Consider the following 23,649-nt stretch of genomic DNA (forward strand, 5'->3'; position numbering starts at 1 on the left):
GAAACAACAATGCCTAATTTTCAAGAATTCCTGATTATAAAGAGAAATGCTAAGCTTGCATGTTATTTCTGTCGCTGTTTCCTCTGGCAGAAGCACATTTCTGCTGCCAAGTTTGACACCAGATTTAACACTGTGATTATTAGCTGCAACGAGGGAGTCTTGCTCAACGGTGATTTTTTGTAAAAGTGGGCACTTCCCTCCATTCACAGTAACCTTGGGTTTAGCCGGGTCTAAGCTCCAGACGGGCAAAAAATGACAGGTAAATATTTAGCATCTGCCCATTCACTAACAAGAGGCAAGATCCTCTGTGACCACTCACTCCGTGGCCTGCCCACCCACCAGGATGTTATAACATGGACTTGCAGCTGCCCCACTCAGCTGTGGCTTGGCCAGAAGCAGCGATGAAAAAGAGAAGAAAAGAAAAGGGACCCAGGACACCTCATTCTTGACCCGTAGGCACTGTGTTCCATCTGTGGCTAGTGGGGGAAATTCTTCTGTTACAGATCAGCCATAAGAAACCGGCACTTCTGTAGCCCCACAGCACCCAACTGAATGAAGCCTCACGGTATTGACAAGTTTGAATATAAGCAGTGTATATACAGGGGTTTCTTGCTCTCTGAAGTACCTGTCAAATGCAAAATTTGGAAATGACAAAAGTGAGGGAGGGCTACATATAAATATATAGCAATGCACTTAGGAATTGGGTCTTACCTTTAAGGAAAACTACCGAGGTACAGGAGTAACAGTGGTGATGTTAAGTGTTATTGTTTAAGACACAGCCTCCCAGAGGGATGGAGTTGACATGCAGGGACAAGGAACCTCAGAGGAAGATTCTGAAGGATAGAGCTAAAAGGAAATCCAGGCAATCAGAGGCAGAACATGAAACCTGAAAACCTTTTTCTTGGCCCACCCAAAAGGCATTAGCAGATGAATTACTGTCGGTCATGAAGAGTACGAAGTCAAATTGTTTATTCATTCCTTTGGTGGAAGTTTTCTCCTGTTTTAATTACCTGAAACTTTAAGTGGTCTCTTGTAGATCATTGCCTGTTAGAGCACCCATGAACATGAATAGCAATGTCAAATATCCGAACCAAGTGGAGGGTACCAACATGAATGGGAAGAAGACAGCATTCAAGGATTTGCCTTGAATAATTGCACAGTATCTCCAGTAACCCATTATTGTTTATTCATCTATACGTGTTAGTCACTCAGTCGTGTCTGACTCTTTGCCACCCCATGGACTGTAGCCCACCAAGCTACTCTGTCCATGGGATTTTCCTGGCAAGAATACTGGAGTGGGTTGCCCTTTCCTTCTCCAAGGGGTCATCCCAACCCAGAGATCGAATCCAGGTCTTCTGCTTTGCAGGCAAATCCTTTGCCGTCTGAGCCTCGAGGGAACCCCTTCTTCATCTATAGGTTAGGACAAACTACAGCCTCCTTCATGCTGTGCTTTTGTGTTATTTCAGGGCAGTGGAATTGATCTGGAAAAAGGATAAGTCAGATCGGACATAATGGGTATTGACTAAACACACATAATATACCCTAAAGTGTGAGTGTTAGTTGCTCAGTCATGTCCAACACTTTGTATCCCCATGGACTCTGTTCATGGGATTCTCCAGGCAAGAATACTGGAGTGGGTTTCCATTTCCTTCTCCAGGGATCTTCCTGACACCAGGGATCAAACCCAGGTCTGCTGCATTGTAGGCAGATTCTTTACCATCTGAGCCACCTGGAAAGCCCTAATATACCCTAAAAGTCTATGGAAATGGCTCGCCTCATTATAAGTGAATTCTTCTCTCTGTTAGTCTAGATAATTCAGAGCTGGTTGCAAGCCATCCAACAAAATGTGTTTATATCTACTTTAAGCAATAGCATTAAAAGAAAAATATTCTAAAATAGTGTGGGGTTTGAGGAGAAGAACATTATCAAATGGGAAGAATTGTCAAGCTGGAACTCTGACAGTAACCCTGCAGTGACAACTTTCTCCATTCACAGGGCTGCAATAGCACCACATACATACAGGATGCCTTCCAGCTGCTGCTGCCTGTCCTGCAGGTTTCACACATCCAGACCAGCTGTTCCAAAGCACAGCCGTGACCTGGCCAGACTTCATCTTGTTAAAGGAAACAGTGGGCCCTGTTGCTCTGATGTGCATTTCCTGGGAAGTTTTCCGTGCATCCAGCCACAGACGCCCGTTTGGAGACACTACGAGCAATTTTGCACAGATAGTATTGAAAATGCAAGTTTAAAGAGAGTATCATTTCTCTTAATGTATATGGTTGTTTTTACAAATAATTATGTTTCTTTTATGTTAATTTAAACTTTCACAGCTTTGTATTGATAATTTCCTTTAATCTGGAGTTCACTGACAAATATTCATTTCCATTTTCCTGGTTAAGCGTGTTATCTTTGGCAAGTCATGAGCGGACCCTAGACTTTAAATTTCCACTTTAAATTTTCCCATTCTTGTAGTATGACTTTAAATCAGTTCTTATAGTGGACTTAGTTTTATTATATAAATGCCATGGGCAGAGATAACACTACTTATAGATTTTTACCTATTATAGTGAAAGGGGAACATAGGTGTCTCTTAATAGTCATTCATTCTTCAAACAAGCATATATTGAGCTCCTACTGTGTGTGTGCTCACAGTAGAAGAACATGATCTCACCCCAGTAGAAACAGATATTCTGAAAGAGGACTTACAATCATTCTGAAAAAGCTTTAAAATACTAATAACTTTTCTAAACCTTAAAAAAGTTGACGAACAAGATAAATAAGTATTTTTTAAAATGTTCTACCCCTCAGCAGATTGGATTTTTTCACACTCCTTGAATTTTTTTATCCAAAACTTTACATATGGGATGAAAATACATATGATAAGGGATACTAAAGAATATTTTGTTTAACACTGACTTCTTATGACCATAAGTACATAATGGCATAATCACAGAGCTTGAAAGTATTTAGATAGAATATTAGAGGGATTACAACACAGTAGACCCCCAGGACTGCACTTTAAAATCAAATACAGTTGAGTCAAGCTATTCCATGAATACACAGATCACACTCCCTGGTGGCAAATGCCATCATTGCTTCTAAAGACAGAACATGTTGATGTGTGGATTACTAAATGGTATTACAATCCAAGAGGCTGCAGCGAAGACCCTGCAGCCGGGAGAGGCATTGTCAATGGGCAGGCCTCCCCTCCAGGCCCAGAGTTCACTCTGGGCAGGGGTTTCATACGACATCCTTGTCTGGGAGCCCCAGTGACATCCCTCCCTCCCAGGTTCCATCACAAGGTGTCTTACCAGTGGCTCTCTTCTGGTGAGACAAAGCCTGTACGTTAGCCTTGTTGACGTTTGCTTTTATTCCCCTGGTAGGATAGACCAACTTTTGTTCCATATAGGTAAAGTAGGGAATCTTTTCATATCATCCTACTTCTTCAGTTCAGTTCAGTCACTCAGTCGTGTCCAACTCTTTGCGACCCCATGAATCGCAGCACGCCAGGCCTCCCTGTCCATCACCAACTCCCAGAATTTACTCAAACTCATGCCCATCGAGTCGGTGATGCCAGCCAGCCATCTCATCCTCTGTCGTCCCCTTCTCCTCCTGCCCCCAATCCCTCCCAGCATCAGGGTCTTTTCCAATGAGTCAGCTCTTCGCATGAGGTGGCCAAAGTATTGGAGTTTCAGCTTCAGCATCTGTCCTTCCAATGAATATCCAGGACTGATCTCCTTTAGGATGGACTGGTTGGATCTCCTTGCAATCCAAGGGACTCTCTAGAGTCTTCTCCACACCATAGTTCAAAAGCATCAATTTTTCGTTAGGAAATTTATTTTCCAATATCCTGCATTTCATTTGCGTATCTCCTGAAACAGCCAAATGGAAAATATAAGAAGTTATTTATAATCTGGAAAAAAAATTCTCTGTGGAATCAATTAAAGGTGGCTTTTCCTACTTGCTATTTGATTGCCTGAAATGTTTCTGCTGTTAAGTCTAGAGACCAATTAACTGATGAAAATGTTGCATTTGCCTCTTCATAGATTTTAGACTTTTTATGTATAGACCAGAGGACAGGGTTGAGATTTACAATTTCCTTATATCAGTTTTTGAGCATCAGATGGACTTATAGATGTTAACAGGAAATGTAAAAGAAACGGATAGTTGCAAAGGGGCTAGAAATTAGACTTTAAGCCTTCACTCATTGTGTGCATAGCAAAATTTTTAATCATGAAATGAAATATAAATCTACAAAAGAATAAGAGAATTATTTTTTAAGTGGTGACTTTATTTGCATTGCACTTATATATCTTTTAATGATAGGATGTGAGGATTGCCAAGTGAAAACACAGGCTGAGAGATGATTCCTGGGGCCTAGCTCCATGGTCTGAAAATTACATTATTTAAGAGAGAATCATCATTTAAAATATATCCACTCTCCAGGATTGCTCTCTTTCTATACTGTTTTTCACCATCACTTTTAAATAATTTCTTCTTTGCTTTGCTTTAAAAGCCAGCAAAGCACATGATCCAGATCTGAGCAAATATCAATCAGTTACTGAATGAATGATTTAACAGACTTACTCTGGAAGTTTTGTATTCCTTCAATAATCCTTTACAGAAATTGGGTTCATTTCAATCTATGCAATTACCCTGAACACGCATGCCAGCTTTTTTTTTTTTTCCTTACATCATGTGCAAAAGAAGTTCTAGTCTAAATAATGAATGTAGTCTTGTGCCTATGCTTGTGCCTTATTAAATAAAAAGCTTCAAAAGCATATTTCAAATTCAAAGCAAAATGCGTCCAAGAAAATTGCTTTGGGGTATTGATACATGCAGCTCTAAAGGGCAAAATCCCAACTCTTAAAGGAAAGTATTTAATCCTGAACTTCAGACAGAAGCCTCCCTTTCCTCCGGGTCTCACACTGGACTGTACCTCAAGCCCATGGTTAAACGAGCCATGTGGCTGGCTGGGCAATGCCAGGGATGAGCCACTTCAGCTGCACCCACCAAGGGGTGGACCATGGACCTCAGCTGCAGAACTCCAAGGAAGAAGCACCTTGGACAGGTGAAGAAAAGTGCAGATTACGTGAGAGAAGTCTGAACACAGAAATAAGTGTCTCCTGTGCTTTGTATTAATAGAAGTCAGCTGCCCCAAGGTGATCCCATATCTGGAAAGTTAAATTCTGCACAGGCCGCCAGGCTGTGCTTAAGTTAGAAACAAAAGCAGGCAAATTCCAGTCATAGCCATCCCAGAGCTCTAGGATATAACATCTTAGGAAGTAATTTAGCAAAAATGTGAAATAAGCACATTTCCCTTCTTTGCTAAAAAAATGTATACATTTGCAATATGCATGTATGCTGAACAGATGGGGTGGATCATACACATGACTTCAATTCATATTTAATTTTATAAAAGCAGTTATTCTTCAGGGTCGAGCTAGTTTTTTGTAATGTCAAAATTGCATTTTGATCTTCCTCTTAAGCGTGCCCTACATTCTGATATTCAGATCCACGCTTCAACTTGGTTTCTTAAACTGTTGGTTTGTAAAGTCACATCAGAAGAAATCATAATGAAAATTCATTTCAGAACTGCAATTTTGCCTTGATTTTGTAGTTGATTAAGATTCAAAAAGCCATCAAAGTGGATTCAGACCAGCCAAACTTCACACTGAAAAAAAAAAAATCATGTGGTTAACCATTTGTTGTATTTTTCTAGCTATCTCATAACTTATTCAGGTTTATGTTCATTTTCTGTATATTTAAAAAACTCCCCTGGTGGCTCAGACAGTAAAGCATCTGCCTACAATGCGGGAGACCTGGGTTCCATCCCTGGGTTGGGAAGATCCCCTGGAGAAGGAAATGGTAACCCACTCCAGTACTCTTGCCTGGAAAATCCCATGGACGGAGGAGCCAGGTAAGCTGTAGTCCATGGGGTCACAAAGAGTCGGACACGACTGAGTGACTTCACATCTGTATATTTGCCTATAGTAGATGCTCCACTGCAATGTCTGCTGTTAAACAAATCTGAGTTCTTTGTGTGTATATGCACTTAGCTCCTGAAAATATCTGAGTTGGTCTACCCTTTGGGCATTTTACTTTTAGCAATGATTAGCTTATTACAACCCAATAGTAAGAAATCGATTGTGTTTCTGATATTTCTGGTGTCTAGAGCCATCATAGACTGGGAATAGAACCTGATTTTGTAGGATAAGAATTTTGTGTTGGAGTTGAAGCTGTTACCTTTGTCTGGATCAGAGAGTTTTTTCTCTGCATGAGCTGTCAGCCAAAAAGTGATAGGATTATGTCTGCCTGTGGTCACTGCTGACTTACTTGAAGGCCTGTCTCTTCTATTAGTCTCAAAGAAATTCCATACTGCAAAAGAATAGTATATACATTTCGTTTATGACTCCCCTAAGAACAAAAGTTTAGGGTGATCCCGAAATGGTCTGTCTCCCTGCCCTGGGTTTCACCACTAGATTTCTAGAGCTGCCATTTGGCGGGAAAAGTCAGCACAGAAGCCAAGAGCAGATGGATGAAACCTTGGCAAGAAAGCAAAACTAATTCTCTGCCTTTGAGTCCCTGCCATCTTTATCCTTTTTCTCTCTCAGGACTTTCTTGACAGTCATTAAATGCCTCTCTTCCAAGATAAGCTTTTCACATCCTGACTCTCTTTTTCATGTCTCCTCTTCTTCCCTTTCTCCTTCACTACATTTATATTCTCCTTCCCCATTTACCTTACCAGAAAACAATCCAGCCAGAAATCTTCGATGATAATCAGTAATGTGTATTTACTGTGTGCTGAGCACCACGCTGAGTGTTTTGTATGTATCATCCCATTTACTCTCCATAAGTACCCTAATGGGTAGATACTACGATTTCCACTGCCCAAATGAGAACATTTAGATGCAAGGAATTTCAGAACTCATCTAATCTCACACACGTGGTAAAACAGAGCCAGGATTCAAACCCATGTCATTTTGGCCTGACCAGTTAGTGTTGTAAACTGTTACGTAGAGCCTCTCAACAAAAGAGAAAACTAACATGTTATTTTTAGAGATAGCTGAATACTTACGTGTTTAGCTCTCTTTATACTGTGAGGTGGATTTGTAGCTGAAAGATTTGGTCGTCAACTATGGTTGTTTCCATGCAACTGAGAACACACTGGGGCCAAAGAGACACAAATGAAGCCATGCGAGGTTATCGGGCCCCTGGTGCTTCTCACAGCAGGCGTCTGCACCTCTTCACAGATATTTCCACCGAGCAGCTCCCTGGTCAGCATCGGCACCTTAGCCTGTTCCGCAGGTGCCTTTGATTGTCCTCAAATGGCTCCATTTCCTCCTCCTCCCCCGTCACTGGTGCCAAGGAATCCCATTTGTAAACCACCACCCTTCCTGGAAATCCTTAACCCTCTACTACCTACTTGGAGCTTGCAGTGGTTTTATGCTTCCCTTGCCTTGAAGATTACCAATTTTAGGCAGCCTCTCTGTTGAATCTTCAGTACCGTGGGCTGTGAGATACTGAGAAGTCTTTTAAAGATGCACTCAGTAATGCCTGCTTGTCCTTGAACTTGGTGCTGTTCCCTGTTAAGCCCTAGAAATGGTGGTGGTGGTGATAGAGATGATGATCATGGTGGTACTGCCAGTGATGATGATGATGGTGGTGGGTGATAGAGATGACGATGGTGGTGTTGACACTGATGATGATGATGGTGGTGGGTGATAGAGATGACGATGGTGGTGTTGACACTGATGATGATGATGGTGGTGGGTGATAGAGATGACGATGGTGGTGTTGACACTGATGATGATGATGGTGGTGGGTGATAGAGATGACGATGGTGGTGTTGACACTGATGATGAAGGTGGTCGTGGTAATGGTGGTTGTCATGGTGATGGTGAGTTTGGTGGTGGTGATAAAGATGATGGTAGTAGCTATGGTGATGATAATGATGCTGGTGGTGACAGTGTCTTTATTCACTAACTACTTAACTATGTTACAGACACTTTACCTCCATGGTCTCAATTTAATTCCCAATATCATCCTTATGAGGCAGCGACTATTATCATACTTATTTTCCAGATGAAAAGCAAACCTCAGAGAGATTAAATAATCTGCCTCAGGTTATCCAACTGATAATCAGAAGAGATAAGATTTATGTTGAGGGAGTATATAAAATGCTAGTCAGATTCCCCAGACAAGCAGGTACCTGGTCATAAAAAAAGTTGCTCATTTTCACTTGGGTTGAGTTCTTCTCTTCTGGCTAATACCTGGGCTCTTTCTCTAGCCAGTGGCCTCAGGCAGAGACAGATTGCTCCACAAATCTGCCCATCAGAAGGCTAACCACATTTTTCCTGCCAATGCCTCCCAAGAGAAAGTGGGTAGCCTATGTGTCCCATTCTCCCTCATGTTATAAATCTCAAGCTGAGCGATCCACTTATCACTTAAAACTGGGATCACCTCGTAACACTTCTGCAAGAAAGCTCTAGTCTGCTATCTTTGGGGGGAAAAAAATCTGCTAAGAAATGTGATATAGGACGAGAAACCAAGGATGAACTGCAGGACAAAAAGACTGGCCATTTCTGCCAGGAAGAATTATTTGGTCCTAGAGGGCATCTTAGTCAGAGAATATAGGGCATCTTATATATAGAGGATTATTTTCTTCCAAACAGCTTCACACATCCCTCCCTCACTTCTTTGGGCTTTTTAATCAAAAGCCTCCTTCTTGGTGAGGTATCTTCAGGTCAGATTTCAATCCTCCCAATATTCCCTTTACCTGCTTGTTTTTTTTCTCCTTAGGATGCATCACTGTCTACCATCATTTATATCATACTACTACTGAACCACGGTCCAACTGCTCACCACTCAAAAGCTATTAAAGCAGCTGGATTGGTGGAAAGGGAAGCTCGCTTTATTCTGGATGCTAGTAACAGGGAGGGGGAGGGTGGATGCCAACTTCTCCCCAGCAATCAGGGAGTAAGAGCTTTTATAGACAGAGAGAGAGGGCTACGTGCAGAAATGGCACAGTCCGCTCTGACAGTCATCTTGAGATTGGTCATCTGTGGTTTGACCAGTGTCAGCGTGATTGTTTTAAGTACAACTAATCTTCATTTCTGGGGTGAGTTTGTTCCCATTTCCTTGAGGCCAGTTCTCGAAACGGTGGCTGCTTATGTCATGGCTATAGTCTGGTCATCACGTGGCTAACTTCTCCACTTGGCGGGGGTTTCAGCATCTCTGACACAGCTGACAGGATATAGCTCAGAATGTTATCTGCAGCCCTTGAGGAGGAACGAAAGGTCTTTGATTATGCTTAGTGACTACATTATTGTTATTATTTGGTCTCCTCTGACTGCTTTCCTTCATTTCTGCATTTTCTCACTTCTCTGGTTAAACTTATTCTTTGGCTAAAGTTTTTCCACAGACAGAAGGCAGGCTGAGAACATGGCCGGGGGGAAAGACCATAAGGTCTTGCTCTATTTCATTACTTATCTATTACTTGTCTATTGTGTTAGGATTTAATTTCCATGAGACAGGAACTTTTTGTCTGTTAATATATTCCCAGCATGCAAAGCAGTGTTTGACTCATAATAGGTGCTCGGTAGTGATTTGTTCAATGAACAAATACACCAAAGTCTTAAGTGTTCAATCTGTAAACACTGAAAGAATGGAAACAGGTGTATGATAGGATAATTAATGATGGAGAATATCTGGTCAAGTTAATATTAACTATAGAAGTCCTTGTGTCCATGTTAATGTTAAATGGTGTTGTAGCATAAATAGGCATGATTTAGGGGCTTAGAAGTACATAAACATTTTTTTTCATTAAAGTAAATGGAATTTACACTTTTCTACTTAGAAGAACTCACTCTATAATGGATTTTTCAAGACTCTTCATCAGGCAGGGGGAGCCTATAGTGAGAAATTAGAACCACCTGTTTAGTAACCACCCTTATTTGTTAACTATGGCCTACCAACACTGTGAGATATTATGCAGTGGTTAAAAAAGACTAGAAAGAATGTGTCTTAGTCTGTTTGGGCTGCTGTTATAAATATACCATAGACTAGATGGCTTAAACAATAAACATTTATTTCTCTGGGTAAGATCAAGGTACTGGCAGATCTGGTGCCTGGTGAGAGCCCACTTCTGGCTTTGCAGATGGCTGTCTTCTCATTGCATCTTTACATGGCAGAGAATGAAGAGGCAGAGGAAGCAAGCTCTCTTATGTCTCTTCCTATAAGAGCACTAATCTCATTCATGAGGTCTCCACCCTTACTTGTAACCTAATTACTTCCCCAAAGCCATCCTCCAAATATAACCACATTGGCCTCAACATATAACTTTGGGAGGATATAAACATTCAATCCATAGGAAGATGGAACAGTTCTCTGTACTAACAGACTTCCAGAATCACTGTGTGAAAAAAGCAACCTGTCGTATGGTACTTACAGTATATTTATCTCAAAGAACATGTGCATACACAAAAATATACTATACGCACACACACACACACACACACACTCCTGGAAGAAGGTCTGGAGAGATACACACAAAACTATTAATGATGCTTGTGACCAAAGATGGATAGGGTTGTAGTAGGATTGGGAGAGCTTCAGAATTTGACATAATAATCAAAGGGAACTCCAGTGTTATTTGTAATATTTTTATAATGAAAATGTATTAATGGATGACTTATGTGGTGAAATTTTTAAAGGTCAAAATAAGAAGCAAAAGAAAATAGCTTCTGTTGAAGGAGATAAGAGGATAGGGTCCTGTCAGGGACTTAAAGTGTAAAATACAAAGGTTATTTTTCAACAGAAGGGCCATAACTGTGAATGAGAGCATCTAAATGATTTGGATTTCTTTGTCATCAATGTGCCTATAAAGCTCTAAGACAATTTAAAGGATTATACATATCTCTCCTTGTTTTCTCAGAAAAGCCCAAATCAGGTATTCCAAGTGCATACTTTGTAAAGATTGTGATGCTATAAGCAGAAAAAATTGTCATTTCAATCTCACTGGAAAAAGCCAACTTCCTTAGCCAAATAGTGTAGTGTCTCTAATCTTCCTGCTAAACCTGATCAATTCTAGGTCTATATAATGACTACAGAAGCCATTTAGAAACTTCTGGAGGGAAACACCACACAAATGAATGAGTCTGTTGTTCCCGGTTCTTCGCTTGATGCCCAAATGCTTATCATATTTGCGAGAGGCAATTTACAATCTGCTCATCTTGACAAACGTAGCCCAAGGGGATTTAAATCCCTGCATTTGCAATTTCTGTCTCTTCCTCTCCAAATTTATGGAGAAATGGTAGACACGAATAGTGTGTCAGGGATGAATGAACTGAGGTCTCTGTTCCGCTCCTGCAGCTCTGTTTCACTCAAAGGAGAGTAATAAATGGAAAACAAAGCAAAGTCTCAGCAGATAATGAATCTGAGTTCTAACGACCTTCCCAAACTACAGAAATGGGTTGTAACTTACTTGGCATTGCCCAAACTATTTGGTGCCTGTAGAGATGTATGAAAATATTTTTGACTGTTCAGGGCCACAGCTGGGCATTTTAAGTATGTCCTCTGTGATTCATGAAGAGTCAGAACTACTCTTCCACAGAAAGGTGAAAGTCATCCATCAGTGGTAATGGAAGACATGCTCCCAACCTGCCCTGTCTATTGCCTTGATGGTGGTGTGATTGATTATGAAGGAGTCTTGGACTATTCTGCAGCCCCCAAGGACCATAGTATGCTCATTTATATAAGATATGAGTATCACAATCCAATGCCTGATATCCCACGTCTCTCTTGTAAAACCACTTGATTTCTGGCCAGGTATGTAGAGTGAAAACTCACATTTACTCAAAGGAAGTCATGTGTGAAATAACAGGCTTGCTTGCTGAAAGTAACAAGTCTGTCACTTACTGGTCATCTCCATCTGGATTGCTGCGAAGCCAGCAGTTGGTCAGTCACTGCTAGGGCATCGATACCTAGTGGGAATAATATACATCAATGGTCTGAAATCACTTGGCTTGAAAGTAAAAGGCTCATTGATTTTTAAGTGCAGGAATAAAGTCCTCCATGTGTTGCCTCCAAACAATCCACCTACTGTTGCCTTTTTGCCTCTTTGAGATAGTCATATTTTTTTCTCGTTTCTGGAGCTAAAACTAAAACAAATCATGAAATAAAGTACAAGAGGAAAATGTCTATTGATTTTAATGAACCTCTACCCTTTATTTATTCAATCATCCGTTCATCCAACTAGTTCACAACATTATAGTAACTGTTGTGCACTCTACCGAATGAAAGAGGGTTCACCTTGAAATTCACTTTTCAGTTCTCTCATCCAAAACCATGTAAATCAGTCTGGGACTTGCCTGGTGATCCAGTGGCTAAGACTCTGTGCTCCCAGTGCAGGGGGCCCGGGTTCAATTCCTGGGCAAGGAACTAGATCCCGCATGCCACAATCAAGATCCAAGATTCCACGTGCCATAGCTAAGGCCTGGCACAGCCAAATAAACCAAAACCATATAAATCAGTTTGAAAAACAAATCCACTAATCCACTAGGTATAGTCATGGTTTCTGCTTGTTGTTGTTATTGTTTAGTCAGTGAGTTGTGTCTGACTCTTTGTGACCCCATGGACTGTGGCTCGCCAGACTCCTCTGTCCATAGGATTTCCCAGGCAAAAATACTGGAGTAGGTTGCCACTCCCTTTTCCAGGGGATCTTCCCAACCCAGGGATCCAGGACACAGCTCCTGCATTGGAAAGTGGATTCTTTACTTCTGGGCCACCAGGGAAGCATCCACCTGTATGCTGACAACACACGAATTCCTACCTGGAGCCCTGATATCACTCCTGGATTCCAACCATAGAGTCAGCTTCCTATCAGACACCTGTATATCAGTGTTTGGGTGTTCCACTGAACTTAATCTGAACATGTCTGAATTGAATTCATCACCTCTCCCCCCTCCTCCTATTAATATATTTTCTTAATTGGATGCATAGTGTTGCTTCTGCCAGAAGCCTAGCTGTCACCCTAGGCTCCTACTTTTTCTTCACCCTCAGCGCCCAGTCAGTTTCCAAGTGCTATCAGTTATTTCTTTGTATATCTTCCTGGATCCCATTGCCTCAGTCGTGTTTCCCTTTCTTCTCATCATTCCTGTGAACTGGCACGAGAGACCCTGAAGGACAGCAGCCAATGCCGCCCCAGTATATGACCAGGGGTTTAGGACATGCCATCCCCAAATATGCTGCTTTGGTATGTTGGTTACTTTTGAGCTGTAGGCTCTTGAAAAACAGCAAATACAGGGAGAGGCTTTGAACTTCCCTTACCTACCTGAAGACAGATACTCCATAAGGGACTCAGTTATCATAGATTCCTAAACTGGGAGTTTTAACAACCAGGGAAGATTGCCTCAATACAGAAGAGGAGACTAACAGTCAACACCGCTTTCAGACAGACTTTATCACAAACCATCATATTTCCCACCTATTCTTCTAAGGGTCTACTCATCTTTCCAAAAAATCATTTACTCTACCCTAAGAGGCTGACATCTCCGCCCCCTTCCCTATTTAGAATTCGGGATTTAAGTCCAAATTCAAAGCTACCTCTTTTTTACTCATTTTTCCCTGAGTATCACCCTTGTATACATGAGGTTACATGTGAGCAAATTTCTGATTGTTTTTCTCTTGTCAACCTGCCTTTTATTACAGGGGTCTCAGTTAAGAACTCAGAAGGGTAGGGGGTAATTATTTTTCCTCCCCTCTGATACCAACCTAGTGTCAGGGCAGGTATTAGTTCCTCTCTGATCGCCCATCATGGTAGTGTCCTCATAGATTCCCTAAGAGTGCAAATCTGGTTATTCCTTTAATTGAAACTTTCATTGGCTGAACCCCAGCATCTGGGAGAATACCCAAAGTCCTTTATAGTCTGGCCCCTCCTACCTTTTAGGGCACCTTCATCAGTTCCTCACCAACTCAAGGGCAAAACCCACAGAGATCCTTGCAGACGGCCCCTTGCACCACGCTCCCTCTCAGCTCTGAGTGGTGGCAATTTAACTTATGCAGCTGCTACCATGCATTGATTAGAGCCCATCAGGGGCCCGTATGAACTGAGGAATTCAACGTATTGATAATGTCACAGAACAGTGCATTCCTAAAATCATCATAGCATCATTAGCACAAATTGTGCTTTGATGGAATTTTCTTAGACTGGGTTTTTAAAAAATCTGGCTATAGTATAACCCCCAAAGAGGGATGAGATTTCCTCCAGTGTATCAATCTTCTCTTACTGCAGTGATTCAAAAATGTACTCAGAGATAATCGGGAAGGAAAAAAAATTTTTTTCCTGAGAAGTGGGTTAACCATTAATAAACCTCTTTTTTTTAACCCTAAGGATTTCCTAAACCTTTTAGTTTACTGTTGTGCATTGGAACTCCCCAAAAGAGGGCTTGAAGGTGCAGCTTCTCTCTAAGTTGAACAGGGAAGCCTGTATCTGGAGCAAAAATTAACAGCCACCTTCAGTGGTGTTCCTCTGAATACAATCTGGCTTCCCTCTCTTCCAATAACTCTGTATGTAATAAATCATTCTTTCAGTTGTGCAGTAGTATTTAAGGGCTGCCTGCTTAAACTTTAATTGGTTAAGCAGTTACAAGCTCAAATTATAGAGTGTGAAAAATATCACAATAGATCACAGTATTGTCAGTTTTCCCCTGCAGAACCCTGACATTCTCAAGTTTAACAAAACCTGTCTCGCTCCCACGTTAATTACCACAGTGTCCTTGAAACAGAACAGCATGGTTATTACTATGTCAAAGAGAGCATGCTTCCATCTCCTGCATGTCAGGAGCCCGTGTGTGTGTGTGTGTGTGTGTGTGTTGGCGGACACATAGATCTTAAAGTAAACCCCTCTTTTCTGTACACAACTGCCCAAGTGCCTTCATATATGTTCTTTCCACTCTGTCCAACTTCTTTAAGTCTCAGATTGCGTCCCTTCCTCCAGAAAACCTTTCATTTCTTCCTCCTTGATTTCAGTGCCCTTGTCTGGGCTCCAATAGCGTTCCAGTCATTATGTCCACAAACACTTACTGGGCAATTTCTACATCAGATACCAGTACTTGTTAATGGTGCTCAGATACTAGCTTGTCTGGGGCACAGTTAGGCCAACCTGGTCCTCAGGGAGGGGGCGCTGTCCACCCAGGGCTCTTACCACCAGTCCCCAAGAGAGGCAAGAAGCCTCCTCCCACCTCCTTCTCCCTACTGCTCCTCCGGCACCGCCCATCCATGCAAACCAGCAAACTCTCAGGGATACAGCCTGTGTGAGTTACGCCACTAAAACATGCCATTTAAAGAGATAATTTTTTGCTCACATTGATTGAATTATTCTATTAAAAAAGCAATAACTACTACTGAATAATGAACTTTTCTTCTAGCATTAGTCTGTAATTAAGAAAGCTTGAATAAAATAAACAATTTTTAAAACACCCTTTTTTTCTACTGAATTTTTCACTCTGAATAAAGAATAATGTCAAAAAAAATCTCACTGTGATATAAGCATTAAGAACTGTCAATTTGTTTTGACATAGTGGAACTTTGTTTTGATAAATTGCTTAAAAATAAAACTTACTTTGTCTCTTTGCCAAAATAAGATGGGGAATGGAGATGATTTCCTGTTTCTCTGTAACAAATTTCAAGTAGAAAAATGTGTTTTAAATCCAGTAAGCAGAAAAGGACTTCCTGGGCACTTAGTTCATAGCATTTTCTAATCAATATTTGGCTGTTTTTGCATTGTAATTAGTACCTTTCACCACAGGGATCTCGAGATGAGTTCAAAGAATTTAACTCTTTAATAATCTATTAAATGATTCACTTTTGATCCTATTTGATGAGCATCCAGAGCAAAAAGCTTCCCTCTGTGCAGTTCATCTCACAACTACCAAGTAATCAAGTTCTTTAGATGTATTTGGTTGCATGGGTATAGACAAGAAAAACATTTGTTGTGAAGGCGTACTTGTAGTTCAATGGTGTTCATAAGCGTATGCTCCAAGCATCACCGGGACACAGGAGAGTCATGCTGCAGAAGCCCCCTTGCTGGAAGTGTGTACAAAAAGGTATTGGACAATCTTCTTTTCCTAAGAAAATGAATCTACTTTTATCTCCATAGCGAGAGTTAATAATTAAGATGTAGCAGGGTGTTAGGGCATGGACTTTAAACTGAGCCCACCTGGTCCAAATCTCAACTCTGCCACTTAAGTCTGTGTGTCCTTAAGCAAGTTACTCAACCTCTCTGTGCCTTAATTTCTTCATCTGTAAATTGGGATCCTGATAAGAGTCCTTACTTTCTGATATTGTGACATAAACGAATTAACCAGTACATTTTTAGTGCCTAAGGTGGTGGCGGTGATAGTTTAGTTGCTAAGGTCTTGTCCGACTCTTTGCAACCCCGTGGACTGTATAGCCCACCAGGATCCTCTCTCCATGGGATTTCCCAGTCAAGAATACCGGAGTGGGTTGCCATTTCCTTTTCCAGGGGATCTTCCCCTCCCAAGGATTGAACCTGGGTCTCCTGCATTGCAGATGGATTCTTTACCAACTGAGCCACCAGGGAAAAACTCTCCCCAATTCCTACCCTAACACTGGGCTATTTTGGCAGCAGTTGTCTAAGCTATGATTCCCTTAAGGTGAATGGAAAAATAGAGCAGATATATATCTTTCAGTGGGAATCGAGGAAAACTTTCTCCAAATGCACACAGCTAGAAGCTAAAGTTAAAAATGGGAGATAATCACTTTCAGAACCCTCACCCATATGTTTCCCTAGAGCAAACCACTTCCTTTCCAAACATGAATTTCGTTATAGATAGTTGAAAATAGTTAAGGCTCTATATAAGGATATAAACTGATGCCTGTCTTTACCGGATGCCAAATCTCTGAAAGGACTATCTCTGAAACAAAATTTTTAACTCCTCAAAGCAAATTATGAATTTAGGGAAGAAATGAAAATTTTAAGGTCACCATTCTGTATTAAGTATGGGAGAAAGAGAAGAAAGGCAGGCTGTGATTTATAATAAAAAGGAATGAAAATAAAAAGCAGGCTGCACTACTCTGGGCAAAGGAGACCCTGTCTTATTCCCAGTTCTGTCACTGACAGGCTCTGTGATGTGACCTTGAGAGAAACCATCAACCTCTGGGAGATTCAATTTCCTCAGCTGTAAAATGAGGGCACTGACCAGATGATTTCTAAGATTTCTTACAGCTCAGACATCCTATGATTTTATGAAATAAAATAGATGTTAGATGTTGTATATAGCAGGCTCCTGAAGCAGGAAATGCTCTTTTTGCAAGGATGTTACTGGTAGCTCGTGGGATTGAAGGGAAGGCTGGAGAACCAAACTCAGGATCAAGGCTATTTGGAGGGGGTAGGTGGATCCTAGGGGGCCTAAAAGCAAGAATGACGCAACTTAACTGCCAGAAAGAAGAACTCAAATAATAGTTTCCATTCTCATGTCACTATAAATTCAAAGTCCTGAGAAAGTGGGTCAGATTGGTCTAGCTCAGGTCACATGTCACCCCTTGGCTGATGGGCAAGAAACCTCGATTTACAGCCTTGCCAAGACATCGTTCAATGGACGAGACATAATTCCTAAGAGGAAAGTGGCATAAGGTCACAAAAGAAAGATAATGACAACCATGCAACTCTTCATGAGAAAGACTGCGCCTGCCTTTGTACTATCACACACCGATAATCACCTTTCTATGTGGAAGCGGTTGGGCTATTTTCACAGTCCATCCGAGAATAGACATGGCTTTGGAGGAAACGATGGCCCTGTGGCAACCCTGTGGGCACCCATCATGAAATGCCAGACGAGGACACACACTGATGAAGAGCCTCAGTGCGCCGCAAAAGATTGTCCCCAGGAGGAAACCTGTGTTTTGTTTTCGTCAGTTTCTCTCTGCACATCTCCTTGGGATGAGGAGCATTCTAAGAGGCACTCATCTGTCATTTCCTCTTCCATGTTTACAGAGACCTGTTTTCATTCTGACAGTCAATTTCTCTCCATACCTTAAGAACCAGGCCAATCTAGAGTCCTTCTAGACCCTGGTACTCAGCTGGTAAAGAATCCACCTGCAATGCAGGTGACCCTGGTTTGATTCCTGGGTCAGGAAGATGCTCTGGAGAAGGGAACAGCTACCCAGTCTGGTATTTTTGGGCTTCCCCGGTGGCTCAGCAGTAAAGAATCCGCCTGCAATGCAGGAGACCTGGGTTCGATCCCTGGATTGGGAAGATGCCCTGGAGAAGGGAACGGCTCCCCACTCCAGTATTCTGGCCTGGAGAATTCCATGGACTGTATATATAGTCCATGGGGTAGCAAAGAGTCGGACACGACTGAGCTACTTTCAAACCAATCATAATGGTCTCAATCCCCCTGTGCTGTCACCGTTGGGTTTCAGGGCAGGTCTGTGACCCAATTGCCACCTGGCCTGGGAAGACTGTGACTTAGCACGCACACTATGACCCAACTCTAGATGCTCTGACATGAGGAGAAATCTTTCCAGAAGGGGGCTTCCGCTAACAGCTTTTCACTTTTAAAAAGGACAGAGTAGTGGAAGAATGTGCTGTGGGACCACCATTAAGTACAGACTGTCCTTGAAACCATGAGAGGGGGAGCCTGAAGACAGTGCCGGCAAGTAGAAGAAAGCAGAGAGGAAAAGGAGGAAAGAACCAAGGTGCTCAATGAGGTGAGTTCTTGAGTTCACAACTTGGGAAACACCCTACTCAGAATTCTATCGGGTAGGACAATACATCTCCTTATAATTTATGTCGCTTCGACTTGGGCCTGCTATTATTTGCAGATAAAAGTATCTCAAATGATAACGTATAATATTATATTCTTTCAATAAGTAATAAATTTATCTCCATATTTCCCTCAGGTAACAGCCTTAACTCTAGGGGTGGGGGAGGGAAAAACTCATCCAGAAGATTTTGTGAAGTATTATTTTTGCCAAAATGGACTGCTTTGCCCCATGCCCTTTCATGCACACTTCATCTTGTCCTTCAAGTTAAAGAAGCTTCCAGACCACTCTATCTTTACTAAAGTAATGATTCCTAGTTCATAGAGGATTTTAAAATGCATCTGTTTGTTGTCATGATTGACTGACTGAAAGTCACTCAGTCGTGTCCGACTCTTTGTGACCACACGGACTATACAGTTCATGGAATTCTCCAGGCCAGAATACTGGAGTGGGTAGCCTTTTCCTTCTCCAGGGGATCTTCCCGTTTGTTGTCATACCTCTCCGTTAATCAATAACATACCTATGTAGATTTTTCAAATGTAAGAACTTCCTTTCACCCATTATCCAAAGATTGCCACCCATCAGAATAGCACCAATAGTTGGAAATGGTTAAGAAAGATGTAGGGACTTCCCTGGTGGTCCAGTGGCTAAGACTCTGCACTCCCAGGGCAGAGGGCACTGGTTTGATCCTTGGTCAGAGAACTAGACCCCACATGCTGCGACTAAAAGTTTATGTGCCACAACTGAGAGTTCACACACTGCAACTAAAGATCCCACAAGCTGCAATGAAGACCCAGTACAGCAGTGGCCACAGGACTGGAAAACGTCAGTTTTCATTCCAATCCCAAAGAAAGGCAATGCCAAAGGACACTCAAACTACCACACAGTTGCACTCATCTCACACGCTAGCAAAGTAACACTCAAAATTCTCTAAGCCAGGCTTCAACAGTACGTGAACTGTGAACTTCCAGATGTTCAAGCTGGATTTAGAAAAGGCAGAGGAACCAGAGATCAAATTGCCAACATCTGTTGGATCATAGAAAAAGCAAGAGAGTTACAGAAAAATGTCTACTTCTGCTTTATTGACTATGTCAAAGACTTTAATTGTGTGGATCACAACAAACTGTGGAAAATTCTTCAAGAAATGGGAATACTAGACCACCTCACCTGCCTCCTGAGAAATCTGTATGCAGGCCAAGAAGCAACAATTAGAACAGGACATGGAACAACAGACTGGTTCAAAACTGGGAAAGGATTATGTCAAGGCTGTATATTGTCACCCTGTTTATTTAATTTATGTGCAGAGTACATCATGAGAAATGCTGGACTTGATGAAACACAAGCTGGAATCAAGATTGCCAGGAGAAATATCAATAACCTCAGATATGCAGATGACACAACCATTATGGTAGAAAGCGAAGAGGAACTAAAGAGCCTCTTGATGAAAGTGAAAGAGAAGAGTGAAAAAGTTGGCTTAAAACTCAACATTCAGAAAACTAAGATCATGGCATCCGGTCCCATCACTTCATGGCAAATAGATGGAGAAACAATAGAAACAGTAACAGACTTTACTGTTTTGGGCTCCAAAATCACTGCAGATGGTGACTGCAGCCATGAAATTAAAAGCTGTTTGCTCCTTGGAAGAAAAGTTATGACCAACCTAGATAGCATATTAAAGAGCAGAGACATTACTTTGCCACAAAGGTCCATCTAGTCAAGGCTATGGTTTTTCCAGTGGTCATGTATGGATGTGAGAGTTGGACTATAAAGAAAGCTGAGTGCTGAAGAATTGATGCTTTTGAACTGTCGTGTTGGAGAAGACTCTTGAGAGTCCCTTGGACTTCAAGGAGATCCAACCAGTCCATCCTAAAGGAGATCAGTCCTGGGTGTTCATTGGAAGGACTGATGCCAAAGCTGAAACTCACAATACTTTGGCCACCTTTTGCGAAGAACTGTTTCATTGGAAAAGACCCTGATGCTGGGAAAGATTGAAGGCAGGAGAAGAATGTGACAACAGAGGATGAGATGGTTGGATGGCATCACCAACTCGGTGGACATGAGTTTGAGTAAACTCCAGGAGTTGGTGATGGACAGGGAGGCCTGGCGTGCTGCAGTCCATGGGGTCACAAAGAGTCAGACATGACTGAGGGACTGAACTGAACTGAACAGCCAAATAAATAAATATTTTTTTACGAAAAGAAAGATATAGACAGAAAAGAGAAGTAAAATAAAAACAGAGAAGGAAGTAAACAAAATCAAATCATGAGAATCAACTGTCAGAAAACTGAGTCTGAGTCTTTATTCTAGCATGTTTGATATGAAGGAAAAAAAATATAGTTGGGAGAAAGATTGAGCTATCTTCTGACAGAAGGAGAAAGGATGATGCAATTTGTACAATATTTATCTCTTTAAAATTTTGAGTTTATTAAATTTCAAGTAGGTACAAAAGTGTATTTTTAAATATATGTAAGCTACATAGAACCACACAATGACTCCCATATATCCACTAGTATACAAGTGGATATACAAGTGTATACAAGTATACAAGAGAATATGGCAATGTGTTAGATGTCCTTGGCATGTAGATCCCCAGCCCCACTGCATCCCACATGCCTTCGAGGTTAACACTGTGCCAAATTTTAAACCAATATCTATCAAACCCCACTGATGAGTATTGCAAGGGAGGAGCAGGTAGGGAGAAGTGAGTATCTGTCACTGCAGACTTGGAAGCTGGAAAAGATGTAATTCCCAGTCTCCTTCCAGTTTGGTGGGGAAACAGACTCTCGTGAGTACAATGGTTGTGGTGTGAGGCAGGATGTGAGAAGGACTTTGATAAGAGAACTAAGCCCTAGGGAAGCACAGAAAGAGACATTATTCCAACTGGCGTCCACGGGGGCTGCTCTGTGGACATGGTAGCCCATCTGCCTTTGAAGGCTGGAGAGGATTTCTGTAGATGGAAGGAAAGGGAACAGTCAAAAAGGAAGCTGGAGGAACAAGGTGGTCTGAAGGATGACTGCTCCATCCAGGATGACTAAGTATGCAGGGAGAATAAGAGCTTGAAACTAGGATGAAAGTAAAGCTTGAAGGGAATCCTATGGAAAATGAACATTCTGGAAACCAAAGCCGGCAGCTGTAAGTTTGGGCAATCCTGTTTTCCACACAGAGATCCAGAGGGGTGCCCTCTGCTGCTCTTCTCTCCCTCCTTCCCCTGCCACATCCTCAGGCCACACCTGCATCAGATCATTGCCAAGTGCCACCAATTCTCCCGACACCCTCTCCTCCGTCCATCCCTCTTCTTCCATGCTAATCCCACCGTATCTGCTCGGTGTCTCAGCAACATAGCCAGCCTTCCCGCCTGGTGCCATGGTTCCCAGTCCCCTCCAGCTGACACCTGAATTCCTCTAGATGGAGAGCTGGGGTCCCCGCTACTCAGCAGGACACAGAGATCAAGGAGATAAGTCTGGGGCACAGCTGGGAAGGGTCACCTGCGGTGAGAACCACAGACACACAGAGGATGAAGCTATAAGTCACAGGGAGGGGGTGTGAGGTGGGTCAAGGTCAGAAGTGGAACAAGTGGAAAAGTGGGGTGTGCTCAAAGTCAGGCTCAGCGGTGTAGATTGGAAGCCTGGAGTCACACAAGACACCCAGGAACACAGGTTCGTTTTTATTGGAGCCGAGTGGGCAGGGAGCCGAGCAGAAGTGGCTGGCTGAAGGAGAGACAGGTGGGACCAACAAGCCCGGGGATGTTCCATCAGAAGACTCCTTCAAGGTCAGGTTTATCCAGGCTCCTCTTACTCCCAGGAGAGAGGACACTGGCGCTCTGGTCAGGAGCCGTTTTCTCAGGCACCCCCAAGTGTCTTGCACCCTTCATCCCATCTTCACCCCTCAGTGTGAGTCCTGGGGGCAGCCCCAGCTTTGCAGCCCAACAGACCTCAACTGGAGCTAGATATTAGTCCAGAGATGGCACGCTAACTGGTTAGCTTCCTGGAGGTAATGACACCTTGAGAGCTATTGTGAGGAGGAAATGAGTGTGCATGGCATGTGCCTGGTGTATAGGGAGGCTCAAGAAATAGTTCTTAATCCAACAAATATTTATTAAGCACCTACTTGTGAGCCGAGCATTCTACCAGCTTCCAGGGATAGTATGGTGAACAGAACCAGTCTAGGCAGGGAGACAGACCTTAATTACTAATCATGAAAATAATTGTAAATGACAGATATGAAAAGTGGATGAGGGCTGAGTAAGCATAGATTTACTGAGAGATTAGGAAAACTTATCTTCCAGACCCTGCTCAGAAGTGGGCTTCCAGAGAAGCCTACCAGATCACCCTCAACTGGCAATGATTCTATTGGCCTGTGAACTCTCAGCAGGAAGCATGCAGCCTATGAATGACAGATCTGACCATGGCACCTAGTATTATAATTAATGGCATGCATCTCCTATCTCCTTCACATCATAAGCCTGTGGGCAGACAGCAGGCCATCTACATCTTTCAGTGCTTCACAGTTTCAGTTTAAGTCTATTATTTTAATAAATAAGTGAAATCAGCTTTTAAAAGCTGCCACAATGTAACACAATTTGAAGCTTAATTTATGCTTTTTGTATGCCAAGTTCCCATTGACTTCCAAGTCATTTTGTCAGAATATAGTAGGTGATATGCAAGGAAACAATAATCTGGCTTCTCAGAAATCATATAATGTCCATACCTCAGAAAGTGTGGCACCCCTAAATTCCTGTTGAAGTATTCCAGACCTGAGCCTGACTCACCTATTAATCAGGGAAATACAAACAAGAAAAAGTATGATTAGTAGAATTTCATTTGCCAAATCCTCAATCTCTAAATTTTACAATTAGAACCTCAG

The 23,649-nt window shown here is 42.1% G+C and overlaps 1 protein-coding gene and 1 long non-coding RNA gene across 11 annotated transcripts in view; one reads left to right on the plus strand and one right to left on the minus strand.

Annotated features, from left to right (window-relative positions):
* FAM114A1 (family with sequence similarity 114 member A1) overlaps positions 1–3,960 on the plus strand; it is a 69,465-nt gene extending 65,505 nt beyond the window's left edge. For all 3 annotated transcript variants that reach the window (XM_061164567.1, XM_061164566.1, XM_061164568.1), the window contains one exon: positions 1,996–3,960. In XM_061164567.1, coding sequence (XP_061020550.1) covers positions 1,996–2,097 — 102 coding nt within the window. In that variant the 3' untranslated portion in view covers positions 2,098–3,960. The remainder of the gene's footprint in view (positions 1–1,995) is intronic.
* Positions 3,961–4,612: 652 nt separating this feature from the next.
* Positions 4,613–23,627, minus strand: LOC133071782 (uncharacterized). Of its 8 annotated transcripts, none has more exons than XR_009696532.1 (5): positions 23,494–23,627; positions 15,623–16,127; positions 13,774–13,838; positions 6,247–11,984; positions 4,613–5,674 (listed from the first exon to the last, which is right to left on the minus strand). It is a non-coding gene; the product is annotated as an uncharacterized LOC133071782 (long non-coding RNA). The 8 variants fall into 8 exon arrangements; XR_009696533.1 differs by lacking the exon at positions 23,494–23,627 and adding an exon at positions 22,894–22,944; XR_009696530.1 differs by lacking the exon at positions 23,494–23,627 and having other exon boundaries at positions 15,623–15,673; positions 16,007–16,905.
* Between the last annotated feature and the right edge of the window lie 22 nt (positions 23,628–23,649).

This window comes from Dama dama, chromosome 17 (genome assembly GCF_033118175.1).
Source record: "Dama dama isolate Ldn47 chromosome 17, ASM3311817v1, whole genome shotgun sequence".
In the NCBI taxonomy this organism is placed as follows: Eukaryota; Metazoa; Chordata; class Mammalia; order Artiodactyla; family Cervidae; genus Dama; species Dama dama.